Source organism: Haematobia irritans, chromosome 5, assembly GCF_050003625.1.
Source record: "Haematobia irritans isolate KBUSLIRL chromosome 5, ASM5000362v1, whole genome shotgun sequence".
Classification (NCBI taxonomy): domain Eukaryota; kingdom Metazoa; phylum Arthropoda; class Insecta; order Diptera; family Muscidae; genus Haematobia; species Haematobia irritans.
The window spans coordinates 113,253,118-113,278,311 of record NC_134401.1 but is presented as its reverse complement, the minus strand read 5'-3'; the positions used below and the strand labels follow the sequence as shown (position 1 = coordinate 113,278,311).

At 28.2% G+C, this 25,194-nt stretch overlaps 1 protein-coding gene and 1 long non-coding RNA gene across 11 annotated transcripts in view; one reads left to right on the top strand and one right to left on the bottom strand.

Annotated features, from left to right (window-relative positions):
- LOC142240888 (uncharacterized) overlaps positions 1-23,528 on the top strand; it is a 31,040-nt gene extending 7,512 nt beyond the window's left edge. The window contains exon 2 of the long non-coding RNA XR_012723423.1: positions 23,177-23,528. This is a non-coding gene — a long non-coding RNA (uncharacterized LOC142240888). The remainder of the gene's footprint in view (positions 1-23,176) is intronic.
- Arms (Ankyrin repeat-rich membrane spanning) overlaps positions 1-25,194 on the bottom strand; it is a 127,347-nt gene that overhangs the window by 42,161 nt on the left and 59,992 nt on the right. The window contains exon 1 of one of the 10 annotated variants that reach the window (XM_075312638.1): positions 16,517-17,590. The exons of 8 other annotated variants lie outside the window; for them this stretch is intronic. In XM_075312638.1, the coding sequence (XP_075168753.1) occupies positions 16,517-16,753 (237 nt within the window). In that variant the 5' untranslated portion in view covers positions 16,754-17,590. Of the gene's footprint in view, positions 1-16,516; positions 17,591-25,194 lie in introns of those variants that run through there. One more of the 10 variants, XM_075312641.1, reaches the window with a different exon arrangement.

Here is a 25,194-nt window from a genome sequence, read left to right as displayed (position 1 = left end):
TGATTTGCTGTAGAAAATTTTGTCAAGATTTTGTTTTCTATAGTAAATTTTTTCAAAATTTTATTCGCTATAGTAAATTTTTTCAAAATTTCATTCACTCTCAAAAAATGTCTCAAAAATTGATTTACTATAGAAAATTTTGTCAAGATTTTGTTTGCTATAGTAAACTTTTTCAAGATTTCATTTACTACAGAAAATTTTGTCAAAATTTGATTTCTATAGAAAATTTTGTCAAAATTTTATTTCTACAGAAAATTTTGTCAAATTTGTATTTCTATAGAAAATTATGTCAATATGTGATTTGCTATAGAAAAATTTCTCAAAATTTTATATGCTATAGAAAATTTTGTCACAATTTTATTTGCTATAGGAAATTTTGTCAAAACTTTATTTCTACAGAAAATTTTATCAAAATTTTATTTCTATAGAAAATTTTGTCAAAATTTTATTTCTATAAAAAATTGTGTCAAAAGTTTATTTCTGTAAAAAATTTTGTCAAAATTTTATTTCTATAGTAAATTTTTTCAAAATTTTATTTGCTATAGAAAATTTTGTCAAAATTTAATTTCTATAGAAAATTTTTTCAAAATTTGATTTCTATAGAAAATTTTCTCAAAATTTTATTTCTATAGAAAAAAATTTCAAAATTTTATTTCTATAGAAAATTTTCTCAATATTTTATTTCTATAGAAAATTTTGTCAAAATTTTATTTTTATAGAAAATTGTGTCAAAAGTTTATTTCTATAGCAAATTTTGGCAAAATTTTATTTACATGGAAAATTTTGTCAAAGCTTTTATTTCTATAGAAAATATTCTCAAAATTTTTTTCCTATAGAAGATTTTATTTCTATAGAAAATTTTGTCAATATGGAAATAAAATATTTCCATAAAAAATTTTGTCAAAATTTTATTTCTATAGAAAATGTTATCAAAATTTTATTTCTAAAGAAAATTTTAACAAAATTTTATTTCTATAGAAAATTTTATCAAAATTTTATTTCTATAGAAAATTTTAACAAAATTTTATTTCTATATAAAATTTTGTCAAAATTTTATTTCCATATAAAATTTTGTCAAAATTTTATTTCTATAAAAAATTTTGTCAAAATTTTATTTCTATAAAAAATTGTGTCAAAAGTTTATTTCTGTAGAAATTTTTTCAAAATTTTATTTCTATAGAAAATTTGCCAGCATTTTATTTCTACAGAAAAATTTTTCAAAATTTTATTTCTATAGAAAATTTTCTCAATATTTTATTTCTATAGAAAATTTTGTCAAAATTTTATTTTTATAGAAAATTGTGTCAAAAGTTTATTTATAGAAAATTTTGGCAAAATTTTATTTACATGGAAAATTTTGTCAAAGCTTTTATTTCTATAGAAAATATTCTCAAAATTTTTTTTCCTATAGAAGATTTTATTTCTATAGAAAATTTTGTCAATATGGATATAAAATATTTCCATAAAAAATTTTGTCAAAATTTTATTTCTGTAGAAAATTTTGCCAACATTTTTTGTGTCAAAAGTTTATTTCTGTAGAATATTTTTTCAAAATTTTATTTCTATAGAAAATTTTATCAAAATTTTATTTCTAAAGAAAATTTTAACAAAATTTTATTTCTATAGAAAATTTTATCAAAATTTTATTTCTATAGAAAATTTTGTCAAAAGTTTATTTCTGTAGAAAATGTTGTCAAAATTTTATTTCTATAGAAAATTTTATCAAAATTTTATTTCTATAGAAAATTTTATCAAAATTTTATTTCTATAGAAAATTTTGTCAAAAGTTTATTTCTGTAGAAAATGTTGTCAAAATTTTATTTCTATAGAAAATTTTATCAAAATTTTATTTACATGGAAAATTTTGTCAAAGCTTTTATTTCTATAGAAAATATTCTCAAAATTTTTTTCCTATAGAAGATTTTATTTCTATAGAAAATTTTGTCAATATGGAAATAAAATATTTCCATAAAAAATTTTGTCAAAATTTTATTTCTATAGAAAATTTTGCCAAAATTTCGTCTCCATAGAAAATTGATTGGAAAGGAATGTTTTTCAAAATCTGCCAATTCAAGAATTCTACCAATCTACCAAACGATAAATTTTTCATTTTTGGTAGCATTCTACCAGCTGTGGCAACCGTGGTTACAAACCGAATGACACAAAGTTAATATTACCCCCCATTTTAGGGCGGATAATATGAAAAAGCAATTTTTGTCAAAATAAAAAACGTCAAATGTTTAAAGAATATATTAGGGATAACAATGCTATATACGTCTCATTTATTTTTACAACACTGCATAGCAGCAGATAGTAGCAAAGATGTTGAGCCGCACGATTCTGAAGGTAACAAAAGAGGCACCACAAATGATAAATCTAAAAAGAGTTAGACCATATATCATCATAAACATGCATTATTAATCTGTTTTTAGACAAATCTAATTATATTTTATTGTTGTTATTTAATTAAATGTAATTCAACAAATGTTAGGATAGTTTTAGTACAGCTGCTGTTGGTGGTGGTGCTGCTGCTGTTGTTCTTTGTGGTTTGCACAATTTCAACAAACAATTAGCACACTGTTGCTCTAGGAATTTTTAGAAACGTGACTCTATCCCAGAAATACATATGACTGCTATGGTTCATAATAAAATGTTATATGGCCAAGAGCTTGTGAAAAGACTTTATCAAAAAAGTCTACGGAGACTACTCGCCTTTTTCCATTTTGCAAGTGGAGACACTATAAATTTGCATGTAGACAATATTTTTTTTAATTGGAAATATTTTGGTTGATATTTTTTCCTGTGTGGTAATCGAACTCCCATTTCAATTTGGAAGACGAGCATTTGGAAGACGATTACTGATTTTCTATGTCAGAGCCTATTTCTTTATTCTTATGTTCATAAAAATTTTTCAAAAATTTATTGAAGAGTTCTGAGGAGAATTGTAATTTAAATTGGGGTTTTTGGGAACGAAAACACCCATAAGGGTCAGAAAAATACTGACAACACTGATCCGTTGCCAGACATCTTGCAGTAAATTTCTTCAGAAAAGGGCGAATACTGACACACAGGTTGGAAATTTTATGGTTATAGTTTCGATTTACAAAGGCTGGTCTTCCTCAGCTGTAGGAATTCTTTGGTATGGCACCGTTAATTACTACTTATCCACGGAACTATTTATCTACAGGTAGATTCTACTGATTTGGTCCGTACACTCAAAAAACAAAGTGAGTCCACCACGGACATACCTTGTAAATGCTTACATTAGTGCATGTAGAGAAGGAATATGATCACCCCAACAAAAGGAAAATTCACGAAATTAATTGATTCAATTAATTTGTTAATTGAAATGTATTCCATCACGAAAATGATAGTACCAATCATAGTTTTAATTGGGCATAAAAAAATATTTGATTAAAAAATTTATTTGATTTGAAAATTTCAATTAATTTTTTAATTGATTCAATCAAAAATTTCATTGATGCTGATTGCAAAACTCAATTATTATTCTTATACCCACCACCATAAATGGTGACGGGGGTATATAAAGTTTGTCATTCTGTTTGTAACACATCGAAATATCGATTTCCGACTATATAAAGTATATATATCCTTGATCAGGGATTCTAAGATGATATAACGATGTCCAACTGTCCGTCGGTCCGTCTGTCTGTTGTAATCACGGTGCAGTCTTCAATAATGAAGCAATCGTGCTGAAATTTTGCACAAATTCGTCTTTTGTCTGCAGGCAGGTCAAGTTCGAAGATGGGCTATATCGGTTCAGGTTTTGATATACTCCCCATATAAACCGACCTCCCGATTTGACTTCTTGGGCTTATAGAAACCGCAGTTTTTATTCAATTTACCTGAAATTGGAAATCTAGAGGTATTGTAGGACCAAATACATGTTGCCGAAAACGGTGAGTATCGGTCCATATTTTGGTATAGCCCCCACATAGACCGATCTCCCGTTTTTTACTTCTTCGGCTTATAGAAACCACAGTTTTTATTCTATTTATTGGAAATTGGAAATCTAGAGGTATTGTAGGACCACAAATACGTGTGCCTAAAATTGTGAGTATCGGTCCATGTTTTGGTATAGCCCCCATATAGACCGATTTCCCGATTTTACTTCTTGGGCTTCTAGAATCCGAAGTTTTTATCCTATTTGCCTGAAATTGGAAATCTAGAGGTATTTTCGGGTCATAAAGAGGTTTGCCGAAAACGGTGAGTATCGGTCCATATATTAGTATAGCCCCCATAAGAACGATCTCCCGATTTAACTCCTTGGGTTTCTAGAAACCGTAGTTTTTATCTGATTTGCCTGATATTGTAAATATTCTGGTATTTTAGGCTCACAAAAACGTGTATCGGATTGAGTTTTTATAGGTCCATTTGGTAATGCCTCAATATAGACCGACTTCACTTCTTGAGGGTGTAGAAGGCGCACTGATAATGAAAATTGCTTGAAACTCAATGTAAAATTTCCAGATTTTACTTCTACAGACTTAAGATTTCAAATCAAGACGTTATTTTATAATTTTTTTGCACACTTACAAGAGATGTTAATGATTCCTCTAAAACTCAAACAAAAATGGTTCTTATAAATCCAGAATCTGATATAGTCCTCATAGGTAAAATCTTTAAATTTATCTTCGGGAAGTGTCCTCAAGCCCTCCTGAAATTTCAAAGGAAACCCTAATATTTGGTTCAAGGTGGTGGGTATTTAAGATTCGGCCCGGCCGAACTTAGTGCTGTATATACTTGTTTTTAATTAAAAACGTAATTATTTTCAATTACTTTCTTAGCTGACTTTGTGTTTTAGTTTGATTAAAAAATGGACTGATTTTTATTTAAAAATTTAGAAAAAAAAATCCATCACTTTTTTAACTGACTTAGTGGTCCGAGTTTGATTAAAAAGTTAATTATATCAATTAATTTATTAATTGAATATTTTTTCAACTTTAATTAACTTTTTTGGAAATTGGAAATATGTTGGTGATATTTTTTCTGCGAAGCATGTTTCAAGAACAAAATATTATTTTTGGACGTTATTTCCGAGAAAATAACATGATTGCGACAAACATGTTACATGTTCACTGTCCAAAAATAACATTTTGCTCTTGAATCTTGTTTGGGGTGATCATATTCCTTCCAGCGTTACCGTTGTGCCACTTTAGTGGCAAATTTGCCACTTTTCTTGGGCGGTGCCACTTTTGCGCCACTTTTTGTTTGTGCCACTAAATGTGATACTTTTTACGATTTTGTGCCACTTTTCCAATAATTTGTGCCACTTTTTCAAAAGTTTAAATATTATGGGTAGTTATCACCATAGATGTGTTATTAAGAAAATTTAATATTGTGCACCAACAGCCTTCGCTCATTAATTCTTATTACGTGAACAGTTACGATTCAACTTATTTGGTAAACCGTACTTTGAATATGCCAAATTTATTGTGGCATGAAATATCAGTATAAATATGAAAATGTTTAAGGTTTGTATTACGACCGCATGAAATAATTGATGATGGATCCCATAAGGACCCAGTTAGAAAAAATTGCAATCGCCTTTGGACAGATTGTTCCCATTCTACTATATTCCTCAAAATGAATGCTGGAACAGTGGACAGTATTGAAGCATTACCTCATTAGAGAAAAATTGGAAGAAATGTCCTAAGAAATTAGAGAAAGTATATGTTAAAGATCCAAAATGCACTTTCAAATACCAAAGATTTATCTTAAATTTTTAGTTTATAAAGGGTGATTCTTTTGAGGTTAGGATTTTCATGCATTAGTATTTGACAGATCACGTGGGATTTCAGACATGGTGTCAAAGAGAAAGATGCTCAGTATGCTTTGACATTTCATCATGAATAGACTTACTAACGAGCAACGCTTGCAAATCATTGAATTTTATTACCAAAATCAGTGGCAGAAAATCCGCTTTTTTATCGACAAATTTTGTTCAGCGATGAGGCTCATTTCTGGTTGAATGGCTACGTAAATAAGCAAAATTGCCGCATTTGGAGTGAAGATCAACCAGAAGCCGTTCAAGAACTGCCCATGCATCCCGAAAAATGCACTGTTTGGTGTGGTTTGTACGCTGGTGGAATCATTGGACCGTATTTTTTCAAAGATGCTGTTGGACGCAACGTTACGGTGAATGGCGATCGCTATCGTTCGATGCTAACAAACTTTTTGTTGCCAAAAATGGAAGAATTGAACTTGGTTGACATGTGGTTTCAACAAGATGGCGCTACATGCCACACAGCTCGCGATTCTATGGCCATTTTGAGGGAAAACTTCGGAGAACAATTCATCTCAAGAAATGGACCGGTAAGTTGGCCACCAAGATCATGCGATTTGACGCCTTTAGACTATTTTTTGTGGGGCTACGTCAAGTCTAAAGTCTACAGAAATAAGCCAGCAACTATTCCAGCTTTGGAAGACAACATTTCCGAAGAAATTCGGGCTATTCCGGCCGAAATGCTCGAAAAAGTTGCCCAAAATTGGACTTTCCGAATGCACCACCTAAGACGCAGCCGCGGTCAACATTTAAATGAAATTATCTTCAATAAGTAAATGTCATGGACCAATCTAACGTTTCAAATAAAGAACCGATGAGATTTTGCAAATTTTATGCGTTTTTTTTTTTTAAAAAGTTATCAAGCCCTTAACAAATCACCCTTTATTATCAAAAGTATGAATACCGTTAACAAAACATTCCAAAGCGAATCCTCCTAAACGTGAGTACTATGTTCGGTTTTCGAGTTGAAAATCACTTTATTTTCGCGATTACTTTTCCTGAAATAATCAAAATTATAAATGATTGAGTTATTGAGTTAATTTATCTGCTTTATATTGAACTGTTTTAGTAAAGTAACCGCGAAAATTTCAACTCGAAAATCGAACATAGTGCTTACCTTAAATTGTTTATTAATTATATTTAACAAAATATACATAAATTTTGTAAGAAAGTTTGTAAAAACGTGATTTAGCAGATATCGACTATAAAAATTCTTTGTATATTAAAAACATTAAAACAATATAGATAGGTCACAAAACGACATCACAATCCGAAAGTTGTGGACAAATTTTACCATGAATTGACATAAATGACAAATAACTAAAGAAAAGGGGGCTCCGCATTACTTAAAAACCAATGATGATATAAATTATTTTGATATCGTAAATAAATTTAAAGATATAATTGAAAGGCCTGATTATTTTATAGACGCTTAAAAAATAATTTTAAATAGGATTTGTTCACCAATTTGTATGAATTCGCAAAATATATTTTAACTTGACCTCATAGCAGTATTTATTTCTTAAGTTTTTTTTGTATAAGTTAATAAAAAGAATGTGCCACTTTTCAAAAATAATTGTGCCCCTTTTTTCGACGTTTGCCACTTTTTGTGCCACTTTTTGAAAATTCCCAACGGTAACGCTGATTCCTTCTCATTGGGCTTTTAATGGTGAGAACAGATATTATTGGTTCAAAGGCGTTCTTTTATTTGTTTCGTAGAGATAAACGTTGAGGTGGGCAGCACTTATTGATTGATTTTTAGTTTCGCAAATGTTAAAATAACAAATGTCAGTTTAAAAATCCAAATTATAACAGATACTTCAAAGTAAAAAAATGTTTTCTTAATTCCAAACAAAAACTTTAAACCAAAGATACAAAAAATCCTCAAAGAATCAATAGTTCAGTTAATTTAAGGATGATTTCTTTAAATCAAAAAAAAAATGTTCTTTACTTTAGTTGACAGACTACTTTAACGGAGGGACGTAAATGTCCAAAATGTGTGTCCTAATTAAAACTTCATTATTTTAAAGAAATGTGTCTTCATTATTTTAAAGAAATTTGTGTAAATAGCGCACCATAAAATGTAGGTTGCGTATTCTTTAATACCATATAAATATTTTGTTCAGTGTATATATAGTACCCTGCTCCACTTTGTAGATCTACATTTTTGATACCATTTTTGCACTTCTAAAAAAATGTCAAGACTTGAAATTTAAACCGGGGTTTGCCATGCACAATGTTAGTAAAATAAATCGGAGTAAAATCTCCGTGTTCATACACTGAAAAAAATATTGACCTAATATGGAAGATTATGCAACATAAATTTAAGGACTCGAAATTTACGCAATGTTAAGGACAAAATTCTTTAAAATAATGACATTTTAATTAAAAGAAAGTTTATAATCCTTGCTTCAAAATTTTTTTTTTCATTAAATTTAGGACACAAATCTTGAAATTTTGCGTCTCTCTGCTGAAGTTGTAGACCTTTGAATTAAGGCAAATTTTCCTTAAAATAAAGAAAAACATTTTCAATTTAAAGAAATCGTCTTTAACCCAACTGACTTATTGCATTTTTAAATTTAAGATAAAATCGCTTCAAATATAGGCTAAGACTTATTTTAAGGATTTGCATCTTTGGATTAAAGTTTTTTTAGCATTAAGAAAACTGTTTTTACTTTGAAGTACCTGGCATAACTTCGATTTTGAAATTGGAATTTGTTTGTACATAAATACCTTTATTAATATATCGCAAAAAGTGAATAAAAGTTCGATGAATGAGATCAGTATCCAGTTTAAATTTAGATTTAAAGCCAGGGAGGTGAGTAAGTATCCAGTTTAAATTTAGATTTAAAGCCAGGGAGGTGAGTAAAAAATGTCTTTATTTTAAAGAAGTCGCATCTTTGGCTCGGAATCAATACCAAAATCCTTAAGGGAAGGTCAAAATCTTTGGACCCAAGTAAACTTTTTTTTGAGTGTATGAGTGTAAATCGGGTTAAAGATACAATATATCTATCTATCGTGGGTTCAATCCCTGCTTCGACCAAACACCAAAAAGTTATTCAGCGGTAGATTATCCCCTTTCAGTAATGCTGGTGACATTTCTGAGTGTTTCAAAGCTTCTCTAAGTGGTTTTACTGCAATGTGAATCACCGTTCGGACTCGACTATAAACAGGAGGTCCCTTTTCAAAGGATGATATCCTGCAAAATTAAAAAAAAAATCCCGTTTTCTCGGGAATGTAAAAAAAAATAATTCTTTGAATTGAAAAATAATTATTTGAAAACATGCCTATAACAACAATTTATCATGGCGAATTGGAAATTTTTCCATTTGGAGTCTTTATTATCTTGAACATATTAACACTGCATACACCCAGTGTGACATCTATAAGTTAATGTAATAAATTGAATATGTTTACATTATTTGGCAGGTCTCCTTGTCTCTTGTATCACTCATTGATTTATTTTTTTATCATTTGAATTTATCGTGTGGTATGTTTCGTTGATGGTGATGGACTTAAGATATCAATCAAATCTATTGCGACTCTTATCAATCATTTCTTTGGGAAAATGTCATAGCGTCATTGAAAACCCAAACATATCGAAGTTTAACTGTCAGACACGTGTGTGACATGTTTATGTGGGAATTATAAATAATTTGTAAGATTAAAATGTAGAACATTATTTTTCTATTTTGATTCATTACAAAAAATTAACATCTCCGAATTTGTTTTTTGTGTTAAAAAGTTTTTGAAATGAAATAAAGTCTTTGACATTTTTCATAATGAATAATTTTTTTGTAAGTTTTTCTGATTTCGACCAAAATGGTCAAAATACCAACATTTTCCTTGTTAAATCGCCACTGCTTAGTCGAAAAGTTGTAAAAATTACTCTAATTTTCCTAAACTTCCAATACATATATATATGGAGCGATAAATCATAAATAAATTTTTGCGAAGTTTCCTTAAAATTGCTTCAGATTTAAATGTTTCCCATATTTTTTACTAAAATTGTGTTCCACCCTAGTGCATTAGCCTACTTAAATTTTGAGTCTATAGATTTTGTAAAAGTCTATCAAATTCTGTCCACATCGAGTGATATTTAAATGTATGTATTTGAGACAAACCTTTATATAAAGCACCCAACACATTTGACGGATGTGATATGGTATCGAAAATTTAGATCTACAAAGTGGTGCAGGGCATAATATAGTCGGCCCTGCCCGACTTTAGGCTTTCCTTACTTGTTTTTACTAAAATTGTGTTCCACCCTAGTGCATTAGCCTACTTAAATTTTGAGTCTATAGATTTTGTAAAAGTCTATCAAATTCTGTCCACATCGAGTGATATTTAAATGTATGTATTTGGGACAAACCTTTATATATAGCACCCAACACATTTGACGGATGTGATACTTACTTACTTGTTTTAATATGTATTACAAGTTTTTTTTTATAATAAAATATTTTCATTACGATAATGAAAAAGTTCATTAATAGTACGAAATGTTTCTTTACTTTTTTATTTACCATATACATATTTGCGTTGGCTAAAATTTAATATTGCAAAAACTTCTCTTCTAGTGTATTGAAATTGAAAAATTAACAATAATTGATATTTCGTTTTCTTCATGCATGCCTACTGCCTAGGTTTTTTCAATATTAATTTACAGTACGTGTTTTCCAAATATCAACCGTTTAAATAATGATACAAATAAGTACTAAATCGTTTATTGATTTTGATAAGCATCTATTATGGTAATTTAAGTTGGCAAACGCTGTTGACATCTCATAAGAAATTAACCCTCAGATGGGTGGTAAGCGCGATTGCCTCAGTTGATAGAATTCTACAAAAAATAATCTGTAAACAAAATTTTAACAAAATATTCCATAGAAGTAAAATTTTGACAAAATTTTCTATAGAAATAAAATTTTGACAAAATTTTCTATAGTAATAAAATTTTGACAACATTTTCTATAGTAATAAAATTTTGACAAAATGTTTTATAGTAGGGTGAGTGCAGCAAATGTGGTACAGGCTGGTGATGTGGTACACAAAAAAAAAATATTTTTCTGATTCAATCACGAAATTCATTGATCCAATTACTTTTTTAATTGAAATGTCTTCAATCACAGAAATGATAGTATCAATTAAAAAATTAATTGATCCAATTAAAAATATAATTAATACTATTAATTTGTGTGATTGATTTTTATTTCAATTAAAAAATTTGTTGATTCAATTAAATTTTTAATTGATTTTTTTTAACTCAATTAAGATTTTAATTGGAAAATTTTTCGTTTATTTTTTTTCTGTGTATAGTAGCTTTTTGCTCTATCTAACAACATACGAATAACTAAACCAAGCTGAATAGATTGTGGCTGTCAGAGAATGAAGCAATCAAAGATCAGTTCGATTTTTGCAACTCTTTCTTTGTGCCAGTTGAAAGAATTCACATTTACCCGTGCTCGAATGTTTTTTATACCCTCCACCATAGGATTAACTTTTTCAGTTTGTAACACATCGAAATATTGCTCTAAGACCCCATAAAGTATATATATTCTGGGTCGTGGTGAAATTCTGAATTGATCTGAGCATGTCCGTCCGTCCGTCTGTTGAAACTTGACACAAGTAGTCGTTATTGATGTAGGTCGGATGGTATGGCCATATCGGTCCACTTTTACGTATATCCCCCATATAAACCGACCCCCAAATTTGGCTTGCGGGGACTCTAAGAGAAGCAAAATCCATCCGATCCGGCTGAAATTTGGTACATGGTGTCAGCATATGATCTCTAACAACCATGCAAAAATTGGTCCACATCGGTCCATAATTATATATAGCCCCCATATGAACCGATCCCCCGATTTGGCTTGCGGAGCCTCTAAGAGAAGCAAATTTCATCCGATCCGGCTTAAAATTGGGTACATGGTGTTAGTATATGGTCACTAATGACCATGCAAAAAATGGTCCACATCGGTCCATAATTATATATAGCCCCCATATAACCGATCGCCATATTTGACCTCCGGAGCATCTTGGAAAACCAAAATTCATCTGATTCAGGTGAAATTTAGTACGTGGTGTTAATATATGGCCTCAAACACCCATACAACAATTGGTCGACATCGGTCCATAATTACATATAGCCCCCATATAAACCGATCCCCAGATTTGACCTCCGGAGCCCCTTGGAAGAGCAAAATTCATCCGATTCGGTTGAAATTTGGTACGTGATGTTAGTATATGGTATCCAACAACCATGCAGGAATTGGTTCATATCAGTCCATAATTATATATAGCCCCCATATAAACCGATCCCCAGATTTGACCTCCGGTCTATAGTTATATATAGCCCTCAGATAAATCGATCCCCAATCACAGTCCATATCAAGTTCATAATGGTATATAGCCCCCATATAAGCGACCCCCATATTTCAATTCTGGCTCTCTACTAGAGGTGTGCGCGTGAGTGAAATTTCACTCACATTCACGAAGTCAAAAATTTATTCACGCACGAAAAGTGTCATAGCCACTCCCAGTCACGCACATTCACGAAATGAAAAGCAGTAATCACGCACGCTCACGCACGAAGTACTTTTACAGACTCGCGCTCACGCACGATTCACGACAATTCACGTGACTCACGACAAATTCACGAGACTCATGACATTTTCCCATCGGGAATGAGCAAGGGTAATACAATTCATAAATAAAATATAGTTCGACAACTAAATCAATTTCAGTTAACATACGAGTAAGAATTAAATTTTGATTTTTTTTCGTGAGCGAGATTTTGCAGAAATTTTATTCACGCACATTCACAAACCGATTTTATTACTCACGCACGACATATTTGTTTTAGTCCCATTCACGCACATTCACGAGAGTTGCTTCAGATTTTATTTACGACTCACGTGATTCACGCGTGTCACACTATGGACTAACTCACAATTTAGAAAACGATGTTAATAAGTTTTAAGATACCACAAGTAATTCGATTGTGGATGACAGTCTTTCGTAGAAGTTTCTACGCAATCCATGATGGAGGGTACATAAGATTTGGCCTGGCCGAACTCACGGCCGTATATACTTGTTTTTTTTGGTTCTTAATCATTTCGTTTTGTGTGAAGGTATATTTTCAATTTATTAATATTCGGATGTAAATAACTGACGATACATATATTGCATTTATTTGTTTTTTTTTTACAAAAAAATCTACAGTATGGTGTACCACATTACCTGCACATTTTATGAATTTGTGCTTAATGTGTTTTTAATAAATTCGCTAATATATTCGAAATTATGGGTTTCTTATTTTTCGCTCATAGTTGCGTGGATGGCTAACACAAGTAAAATGGATGGATGGAAAAATTCTATAGAAATGTAATGTTGACAAAATTTTCCATAGAAATAAAATTTTGCCAACAATTTTCTATAGAAGTAAAATTTGGACAAAATTTTCTATAGAAATAAAACCTTAACAAAATTTTCTATAGAAATAACATTTCGGCAAAATTTTTTATAAAAATAAAACTTCGGCAAAATTTTCTATAAAAATAAAATTTTTACAAAATTTTCTATAGAAATAAAATTTTGACACAATTTTCTATAGAAATAAAATTTTGACAAAATTTTCTATAGAAATAAAATTTTGACAAAATTTTCTATAGAAATAAAATTTTGACAAAATTTTCTATAGAAATAAAATTTTGACAAAATTTTCCATAGAAATAAAAATTTGACAAAATTTTCTATACAGATATAATTTTAACAAATTTTTCCATAGAAATACAATTTTGACAAATTTTTCTATAGAAATAACATTATGACTAAAGTTTCTATAGAAATAAAATTTTAACAAAATTTTCTATAGACCTAAAATTTTGACAAATTTTTCTATAGAATAAAAATTTTGACAAATTTTCTATTGAAATAAAATTTTGACAAAATGTTCTATAGAAATAAAATTTTGAAAAAATTTTCTATAGAAATAAAATTTTGAAAAAATTTTCTATAGAAATAAAATTTTGACAAAATTTTCTATAGAACTAAAATTTTGACAAAAATTTCTATAGAAATAAAATTTTGACAAAATTTTCTGTAGAAATCAAATTTTGACAAAATTTTCTATAGAAATAAAATTTTGACAAAATTTTCTATAGAAATAAAATTTTGACAAAATTTTCTATAGAAATAAAATTTTGACAAAATTTTCTATAGAAATAAAATTTTGACAAAATTTTCTATAGAAATAAAATTTTGACAAAATTTTCTATAGAAATAAAATTTTGACAAAATTTTCTATAGAAATAAAATTTTGACAAAATATTCTATAGAAATAATATTTTGGCAACATTTTCTATAGTAATAAAATTTTGACAAATTTTTCTATAGTAATAAAATTTTAAGAAATTTTTCTATAGAAATAAAATTTTAACAAAATTTTCTATTGAAATAAAATTTAGACAAAATTTTCTATAGAATAAAAATTTTGACAAATTTTCTATTGAAACAAAATTTTGACAAAATTTTCTATAGAAATAAAATTTTGACAAAATTTTCTATAGAAATAAAATTTTGACAAAATTTTCTATAGAAATAAAATTTGGACAAAATTTTCTATAGAAATAACATTTTGGTAACATTTTCTATAGTAATAAAATTTTGACAAATTTTTCTATAGTAATAAAATTTTGACAAATTTTTCTATAGAAATAAAATTTTGACAAAATTTTCTATTGAAATAAAATTTAGATAACATTTTGTATAGCATACAAATTTTGACAAATTTTCGATTGAAATAAAATTTTGCAAAAAATTTCTATAGAAATAAAATGTTGACAAAATTTTCTATAGAAATAACATTTTGGCAACATTTTCTATAATAATAAAATTTTGACAAAATTTTCTATAGAAATAAAATTTTGGGAAAATTTTCTATTGAAATAAAATTTTGACAAAATTTTCTATAGAATAAAAATTTTGACAAAATTTTCTATAGAAATAAAATTTTGACAGAATTTTCTATAGAAAAAAAAATTGACAAAATTTTCTATAAAAATAAAATGTTGACAACATTTTTTTTTGTAGAAATAACATTTTGGCAACATTTTCTATAGTAATAAAATTTTGATAAATTTTTCTATAGAAATAAAATTTTGAAAAAATTTCTATAGAAATAAAATTTTGACAAAATCCATCCAACCATCTTGCAGTCTATAGGGCTTTGCCCAAATAAATTTGACAAACATTCTTTTTCTCTGTTGGTTAAGCTACACTTGTAGTTTAGTCAATGTATGGTTTTAAGCTGCAATAAAAACAACAACAAAATTTTCTATAGAGATAAAATTTTGACAAAATTTTCTATAGAAATAAAATTTTGACAAAATTTTCTATAGAAATAAAATTTTGACAAAATTTTCTATAGAAATAAAATTTTGACAAGATTTTCTATAGAAATAAAATTTTGACAAATTTTTCTATAGAAATAAAAATTTTTGACAAAATTTTCTATTGAAATAAAATTCTGACAAAATTTTCTATAGAATAAAAATTTTGACAAATTTTCTATAGAAATAAATAAGAACAAATAAAGGACATGTCCAAACAAAACTGGAATTACCTAAATATCCATATATTCAAAAATTTTCAATCCAAATAATTTTTCTAAGTGTATTTAAAATTGTGCTTTGTTATCAAGTGGATAATAGTTGTTGACGGGGAAACTTGCAATTAATTACTTTCATTAATGACATTTCCATCATTTATAAAATATTTCTTCGTTGTAAGTTGCGAGTATATTGGAATATGAATGATTTTAGCCAAATCTTTATGGTCCGTGCATGAACATTTTTCAAATGTTCTTCATGGGGAAACGGCCTTCATAATGGGGATAATTGATTTTTATGAATTGTAATTTCGTTTTTCAAACATCAAAGACACATTCGTAAACTATATAAGTTTTTAGTTTGAAATTTATAGATCATTATTTCAAACATTGCCATAACATTCTTTGTTTTATTTCGGTAAAATATATTACGCAGATACAAAGTCAAAATTAAATCATAAACTCTTGTAAAATTAAAAAAAAAAAAACACACACATATACATTAAACTTTTGCACAATTTGAAAAAAATTATTATTCGAATTCATACATTTTTGGAAAAGACGATTGTCGTCTCGTTTAGTAAGTGTTATGCACTGGAAAAAATATTTTCCTAAGCACGAAGATTTCTTGTACTTAAAATACAAATGCGCATTTTTCGTGCGTATAAAACACATTTCTAAGCAGAAAATTCATAAAAATCATAAAGTTGATAATCTTTACTTTAATTTTTATATAAACAAATTAGCAGATTTGTAGTTTAAAAATCTTACTAATATTGAGATAAATTAAAAATATAATAACACTTAGAACATTTTGTTAGGAAAATTGGCGTACTAAATCATAGTCAGAAAATTTTAGCTCTTCATTATTTTAATTTTTAATTTTATTTTTGTTTTCATTTTTTTATTTTCCGAAATTTAATTTACCATCATTGTAACGTAATTTATTTTTGTTTGTTAATGTTTGTGCTTCATTTTTTATGAAACTAAATTTATATGTCTTGGAGAAATTTTCCAAGATATTGAGAAAATGACACAAAGAGAGTGTTATTATTTCTTAAATATAATAATTCTTACTGCAATAATACCATTGAGATACTAACATTTTTACTCTTCTTCTTGCCAGGTGTACGTAAATTATTTAAACTCAAACGCGACGCGCTTAAAATTAATTCATCCCAACTCTTTGACAATTTCATACTAAACGTTTTCGATGACCGTGTCACCACATTTATACGATGACAACAATTAATTAATTGGTTCAAAAGATATTGAAAATGTACTGTAATGTCTATTTCTTGTCTACACTTCGATGAGGACACAGTGGTGACTATCTTCATCGATGGCTACTTGCTGGGCCATCAAACAGAATAAAAATTGCTGAGGTTGATTGGTGGTGGTGATGGTGGTGGGGCTGGCGGTTTGTAGGGTATTGAAAGGCAAGACATTTTTTGAAGAATCATTTTTCGTTAAATAAGCAAATGTTGATATTTCTCTAAAGGTTTACTTTATTATGTTTTTGCTTTTTTTTTGCACTACCCTTTTTACAGGGCTTATTTGTAGTATGGTTGGCATATACACAAGTTAACACTATCGATTAAAAGAACTCGAAAATTGCACTGGTGTGAACAAGCATTGACAGTAGTTGGTTTTGTTTAGGATGGCGTCAATCTGATAATGTTGTCATAGGTACCGTAAATTTTGTCGCACTGTTTTGGAAGAGATGACCACTTTAAGATATCACGATAATTTTCAATTTTTTTTGGTTTCATGTTAACGGAAGTAAACAATGAAAATCTCATCAATCACTTGACATGTTTAAATATCTATGACGCGTTTATTTTTTTTCTTCTTTTAAATTTGCAGGTGAGAAAGTTCGATGATTATTGAGGATTCATTAACCACCACCCATCTTGATATCCTTAGTAATTAAAATTTTAAATTCCGTTAAAATATGATTTAATTTATTTATTGACGAAACTGACTGACGATTAATGTGAATCCCGACATATGTGACAACCAAAAAGAACATCAATCATTTTATTCCCACTTGTTGGGGGGCAAACACATATACTCTATATTGAATTTTGGCTCACTATTTTTTATAATGCCACAATTTCATTTGTTTCACACTTTTCGGTTTTTATATTTATCTGTTTAAAATAAATCAAAGATCGCAAAATCGATTTCGTGTTGTGATCACTTTCAAGGCACAAAATGTTATGAATGAAAATATTTTATTATCATTCGACCAACATCATTTGCCAGCCAGCGGGTAGCATTATTATCATCATCTGTGGTAGATGGCTTGGCGATCACCTGAATGTGTTTTGATTTTGAATTGTTTGAGATTGCCTGTTGAGGTTTACGGAAGCCATACGCTGCTATCCCAAAAACACCACATTTGACGCTTAATGATCGTTATGGGCTGCTCAGCGCCGCGCATCGTTTGTTAGTGGTAGCCCAATGCACAGAAAAAAAAATCTTAAAGAGAAGTGAGTGAGTACGTAAAATAAAGGCTTATTATTTGTTTTGTTGATAATGAAAATAGAAAGACACCAACAACAATAATTCAACAACATCTCAAAAGATGTTCTCTTTTTTCTCTCACATTCTCTTGATGTTATTAGACAAACTCGCACATACCCGAGAATTAGACATTGGAATTCAATGATGGTTTTTGTTTGCATGTGTTGGTGGTGTTTTGATCACCGCTAGCTTGTGTATATGAATAAACCAAACCTATTTGTGTGTTAATAGTACAGGACTACGTATGCTTAATATTAATCAATCATTATTAATTGGTTATCAAAGTTTAATTAGAAATCATATACAATACTTTATTGTATATTGGAAATAAAAAGTACTAGGCAATCGAGTGTATGGAAAGGTAGGGTAAAATATTGTACATACTTTGAAGAAAATCAAAGCATTTCCTTATTAGATAAATCTTGTAAAATAGTTAGAAAATAATATGAATATTAATTAATGATAATTTTTTTTACTGCAGTATAGTTCATCATTTATAACTAACAAGTCAACGGAAAAATTGCCGCCCTAGCACAAATCCCTATGATTTGTAATTAGCGCTAAACCAAAACAAAAACTCTTGTACAAATTTGATAGCTATTGGATTATAGCTTTTGAATTATAAAATTTTAAATTAGAAAACTTTAGTTATTTTAAAAAAGCAAGTAAATATAATTGGTATGCTAAGTTTAGACATGGTGCAAATAAACTCGATTTATCACAACCGATGCAACGATTGTCTTAAATCTTTTTAGTTTGCTTTTGATGAAAGTTTTTTTTAGCATCACAAGAAAATTTTGTTTGTCTAAAATTTCGTTCCTCCGAAAAGAAAATTCTTCTTTCAGTACAGTAAACTTCCAAAAAACATAACAAATTTACTAGGAATGTATATTTTGAGCGTTTGTATTTTGGAATGGGCATGGACTAATCTTCATAAAAGTGAACCATAGAGGGGGTTCACTAAGTACAGAACATCATTGGGAGTGCATCTTCTGGAAGTGCTTTTAAAGTTGTGCCTTTGGAAGAACTTCCAAATTTTTTTCGCTGGGTGGGATATTGGTGTCTCCCACAAAATAGTTCATAATTTCTTAAAATTTGTTGATTTTATCAATAACGGGCCCATCTTCAAATTCGTATGGTACTTAAGACATTTTTGTAATTTTGAACTCGTTTTTTTCCCTTGAAACTACGAAATTTTCTTTTATAAGTGAAAAAATTAAAAAAAAAATTAAATTCAAGGTTCGGCTATCGGATTTAGTTCCAGTAATGCTATCTATGAGCCAAATGACTGAAGATTTCTGATAGATTTCTGAGATATAGAATCTCTAATTTTGACGTCTGCAAGTGATTAGTCGACGATTGTTATCAGTTCATTTTTCGATTTATTCTCCATTAAGACTTAGATTTCGCGATATTTTTGGAATTTGTTGTATCCACAAATTTATATTTCATCATATATGGTTGATATTTTTTAGTATGACTCTCATTTAGACCGATCTAATTTTTACTAATTATTACAGAAAAAACTGTTTCCAATATTTTTTGAATTAAAATTTTAACTGAATTTTTAGATATTATTCAAGGAAAAAATTAATTGATTTAATTAATTTTTAAATTAATTGATTTAATTAATTTTTAAATTAATTATAAGCCTTTTTAAAGAAAATATATTTTATTTTCAATTCCTCAAAATTAAACATTTTATTTTTCTCTATCTCATACATACACTTAAAAAAAAGTGAACTCACTATTTCACTAAAGCCAATTTAACTATATTTTAGTTCATGAACATATTATATTTGGTGAACGTTTCATTTACTCTAATAATTTTTTGCGTACGTTAGTTAAATGAACTAAAAGACGGGAAAAAATTATACACAAGTTAAGGATAGAGATTTACTAAATAAAATAGTTCATTATTTCTTCAAATTTGTAAATTTTACTACAAAAGCGTCCATTATGAACTTCGTATATCACTAAAGACATTCTTGCAATTTTGAACTCCAATTTTTTCCTTCAAACTACAAAATTTTCTTTAAAAAGTGAAAAAAATTATTTATGTCTAATAAATTTTCTTGAATTTGTCGAAAAATATTTACTTATTTGTGTGATATCGGCGCGATGCCAGCGCTTGTAATACTGTTTAGTTAAAAAATTCTAAAAATATTCAAAATTTTCTAAAATTAATCAAAAGTTTTCTTTCTGGTGGGTTCACTGTTTTCTCAGTGTACATACATATTTCAAAAGGGTTCCTTTTCTTTTTTTATTTCAAATTTGTATTCCTTAACTCTCTAAAGTTTATTTTTTCAGAAGTGCTTGCATAATTTAATTTAAATTTTTAATTTCATTACTGAAGAAATTTCAATTGAAATTTGATTGGATCAATTAATTTCGTGATTGGAACCAAATAAATAAGTTTTTCTGGTACGTATAAGTTTTTCTGAACCAAACTATCAGATATTGATATTATCAAAGAAAACTTTACCTAAAATAATGAAATTTTTGAGGACCCATCTAGCTTTAAATCTAGGATCAATAATATTAAAATTACGGAATTTTTCATTATATTTTTGCGATACACCAAAAACCAAGTGAACCCACCATGAAAGAAAATGTAGGTTAATTTTTGGAAATTTTAACAGAAATAGTTTTCTAATTGCAACATGTTATAAGTTAATACTTTTTGTCAAATTGAAAAAAAAAAATATTAAAAATAATAAATTTTTTCTATTGTTTAAGTTGGTTTTAAAAATGGTTAAATATCTTTAGCGCTGTACAAAGTTCAAGAAAGGTACAATTTTAGTAAAATTTGAGAGACTTATTTATTAGTAAAATTGTGTACTATATTTGTATACTATTTTTATATTATATTTGTATACTTATTTTTACTTCACGTCATTAATGTTAGCAAAAAAAATAATTCAAATAAGGAACGTTTGCTCACATTGGGCCAAATTTAACTAAAATCAACTAATCTTCATGAACTAAAATAAAGTTCAGTTGGAATTAGCGCCCCCTTTTTTGAGTGTATGTTAAAAAATCGTTAAACCAAAGCTGACTTTTATTGTAAAAATTTCTAAAATACATGGATATGTTTAAATCGTTTTCACAATGCCACCATGGGTCTATTTTGTATACATCCCGGATTTGCAAGATATCCACTAGCTTACAATAGACTTTTCCAAATAAGTGATGAAGTCTATATTACAATTGGCTGGAACAGATATAACCATATCCTACGTGAAAAAGAAACCTATACCCACATTGTATAGTGAGCAGGAAGAGGGAAACAATTAGAAAAACTACTTTAATGTCGACACTCCAACGATTTTATATTACCCATTGACAAGTACTAAACAACATTACAAAATGGATTAAACCATATTGACAATTTCTATATTTTTTTTTATTATGTTTTGTAAGTAAACAAAACCATATTTGTAAAATTCGAAAAATAACAAGTGCTCCAAATGTAGGCATTTAAAAAGGCAGTGGGCTACCCAAACAACTCATGTTCATCTGTCCTATTCTCCTCTCTACAAGGCAAAACCAATTCAAATCAAAACACACTTTTGCAAACGCATTTTGCGCCATAACATTCGTCGTAATTACAACCACTAGTTTTAGTTATTAACTCGAATAGAAACCACCAACAATAAATGGTAAAATGCTACATAATCTCACGTTAATTTAATATTTTAACACACATTGTTACAGTTAGTTATTATTTATTTATTTATTCATTATGTCTCTATAGTTTTTACATGTTTTTTGGTCTAATTCGAAGAACAACAAAAAAAGTCGGAAAACACAAGACGTCGTTGCGGGCGTTAAAATTACGAACAACGCGTACAAACGTTCAATTTTTTAACCATTAAGTCGCGAATCTCTTTGCTTTAACGCTACAATCGCACAAACAACAACCGATGATTTGAAAGAGTGTCTCAGTACTAACTTGGTTAATTGATCGTTGTTTACTAAAAAGCCTCGGACTAAATGCAGTCAAGATGTTGTTGCTGCAGTTCCGATTTATGTATGTTGCTTCGACTACAAGAAATGCAATAACACTCACTGTTCATATAGAGACCACTATACTAACAACTCTTGAATATGGTTTGAGCATATGTGTACAAGAGGATTTGTGAGTGTGATTAAGAGCGTAGTGAAATTAAGAGAGAGAGAGAACATAATTGTCATTAAGAATATTTGTGTTCTTTTTAATCTTTGTAAAGTATCTGGAAGAAGATGATTACAGTGGAGTTGCTAGTTGGAAAACTAGTAAGCTTTTTATTATAACATTACTCAAATAAATATGAGTAATTTTAATTATAATAATTTAAATATATTTTCCTAACAAATATTAAAACAGATTACCCGTGAGTGTTTCTAGATGATGTTGCTGAGTAATGTATTCTAACCAAATCTAACACTGACACCACCTCATATAAAGAATTATTCTCTCTTAAAATCCCTGCTTCTCAGTCAATGTTATTTGTGTGGTTTATCTGGCCTTTGTGATACCTGTGGCTATTTGGAGACATCAACGTTTTCTCCATAAATATACTTAAGTGTTGTTTTAATTTGAAGTTTAAGTCTAATAGGCAATTGCAATGAATGCTCAGAGATTATATTTAATTTTCTTTCCGTTTAGCGTCCATCAAATAATTCACCTTCAATTTAACTACATTGGCTTTGGTTGTTTATAAAATCATCGGTTTTTTTCAATTTTTTCCATTCAAAACAAAACTACCATAATTGATGGTTTTCACCATCTCGATATTGTTATGATGTATAGTGTGGTGGTGATGTAGTGCAGTATTTAAATACAAGTTTATCGACTCGTCTGAATGTTGTTAATATTATGTTTGCATATTTTATTGCCAATAGGCAAAGTGTAATATTTTTTTCTTCTTGGCAATAGTTGAGTTCTGTATTGAAAGAAGACCATATTTCAACAATCGTTATTCATTCTTTTCCTCAATAGATGATTCATAGCAAATTTTATAGTAAATGAAATCTAGTATTTCTCTTTTTAATAAATTACACATTAAGTGGCAAGAATTTGTATTGTTTGGCAAAATAAGATTTTTTTTGTATAAAAAATACAATATTGAAAGAAAAGGTAATTCAACAAAATAACAACATTGTGTACTCATTAATAATGTTTAATAAATATCATTGCTTTTTATGTTCTTCCGAAGATGCTCTATGAAAACTTTTTCTTTCTTTTCCAGCAAAAAAAAAGCATCACCAAAAACGTAATGAAAATGTTCTTTTTGGACACGGAAGAGGCGTAAAATTGGCGCAAATGCGATGAATTTAACATGGGCTTGTCATTGAGCGGATGTCCACCACTTCAACAGCCGTTGTGCTGTATTTGCGTCACTTCTTAAGGTGTGATCCGAGTGTTTTAGATGAGAATAAAAAAAGTTTGTGATATTTTGCCAAATGAATAATTTTAATAATTTTTTAAATGCTTATTTAAAATGTTTGACCACATATATTTTCAAAAATTTGGAATTTTTGTAAAATGGATAAAGCAGGTTTTTCGACAAAATTTAAATAAACTGTACTATTTTACTTTTATTTTTACTCTGTTTGTATTTGAAACAAACAAAAATTAAAAAAAAAAAAAAACGTTAAATAAGCGAGTTATAAAAAATTGAATTAAAAGAACTTCCTGTATAGTAAGAATGAAGAAGACATTTTTGGAAGTACTTTTATAGTTGTGTGTTTAGAGCAACTTCCAATTTTTTGCTGGGTTCTTTCAAGAAAATCGAAAAAAAAAACAAAAAAAAAATTCTCGCTGTCTTAAGAAAAATAAATTATAAAAAGTCTTTTCGTATTTCTAATCAAACGACACCTCATTTTTTATATTTGTAGTGAACCGATTAGAACCAAATATGTACCCTTTTGATCGACCAATTTTTGAGATATTTTCACTAGAGGCATTAATCCATCCATGTAAAACATTTGTAACTTCTCGGGAGAAAAGTACGACAAATAATATTCACAAACGCTTCTCTTGAATTAAACTTTAAAACATGCAGTTCAGTTTTTGTCTTGAATCGTTTTGATAATAAAAACAAATGGAACATTCTTTAATAGAGTTATGTACAGTGTTGCTAGTATTGGGGATTTCCCTCCAAATTGGGGACATTTTTCTTGGATGGGGACATTTTATTTTTGAATTGGGAATTTGGTGGGGAATTTTCATACATTTGGGGATTTTTTTGATCGAATTGGGATTAGAAAAGGACACAGGATTTTTTTGTGGGGGCCCAAGTGCTAAATTATATTTTTTTACTCAGCTTGACTAAGACATTGTCAACAATTGTGAAATTATTTCAATTTTACTTTGAGTATTTAGAGGTAAAATTTTAATTGAAATATCTTCAATCACAAAAATGATCAATCACCAAATTCAATTAAAAAATAATAATTGTTCCAATTAAAAAATTAATTGACATACATAATTAATTTTTGCGATTGATTTTTGTTTCAATTTAAAAAATTTTTGAACCAATTAAATTTTTTAATTCAATATTTTGTAAAATTTAATTAAAAATTGAATTGGAAAAATTTTGGTGATACTTTTTTCTGTGTGGTGTCCGAACTCCCATTTTCATTTCTGGAGAATTTGAAGGACGATAACCGGTCTCCTGGTTTTGTGTTTCGAAATCTTCTTCTTATTTTCTATAAAAATAAAATTTTGACAAAAGTTTCTACGAAAAAAAAGTTGATAAAAATGTTGACAAAATTTTCTATAGAAATAAAATTTTGACAAAATTTTCTATAGAAATAAAAATTTTAGGAAATTTTCTATAGAAATAAAATTTTGACAAAAATCTCTATAGAATAAAATTTTGAAAAAATTTTATTCTATTTTATTTTTATAGAAATAAAATTTGACAAAATTTTCTATAGAAATAAAATTTTGACAATATTTTCTTTAGGAAATAAAATTTTGACAAAATTTTCTATAGAAATAGAATTTTGACAAAATTTTCTACAGAAATAAAATTTTGACAAAATTTTCTATAGAAATAAAATTTTGGCAAAAATTTGTATAGAAATAAAATTTTGACAAAATTTTCTATAGAAATAAAATGTTGACAAAATTTTCTATAGAAATAAAATTTTGACAAAATTTTCTACAGAAATAAAATTTTGACAAAATTTTCTATAGAAATAGAATTTTGACAAAATTTTCTACAGAAATAAAATTTTGACAAAATTTTCTATAGAAATA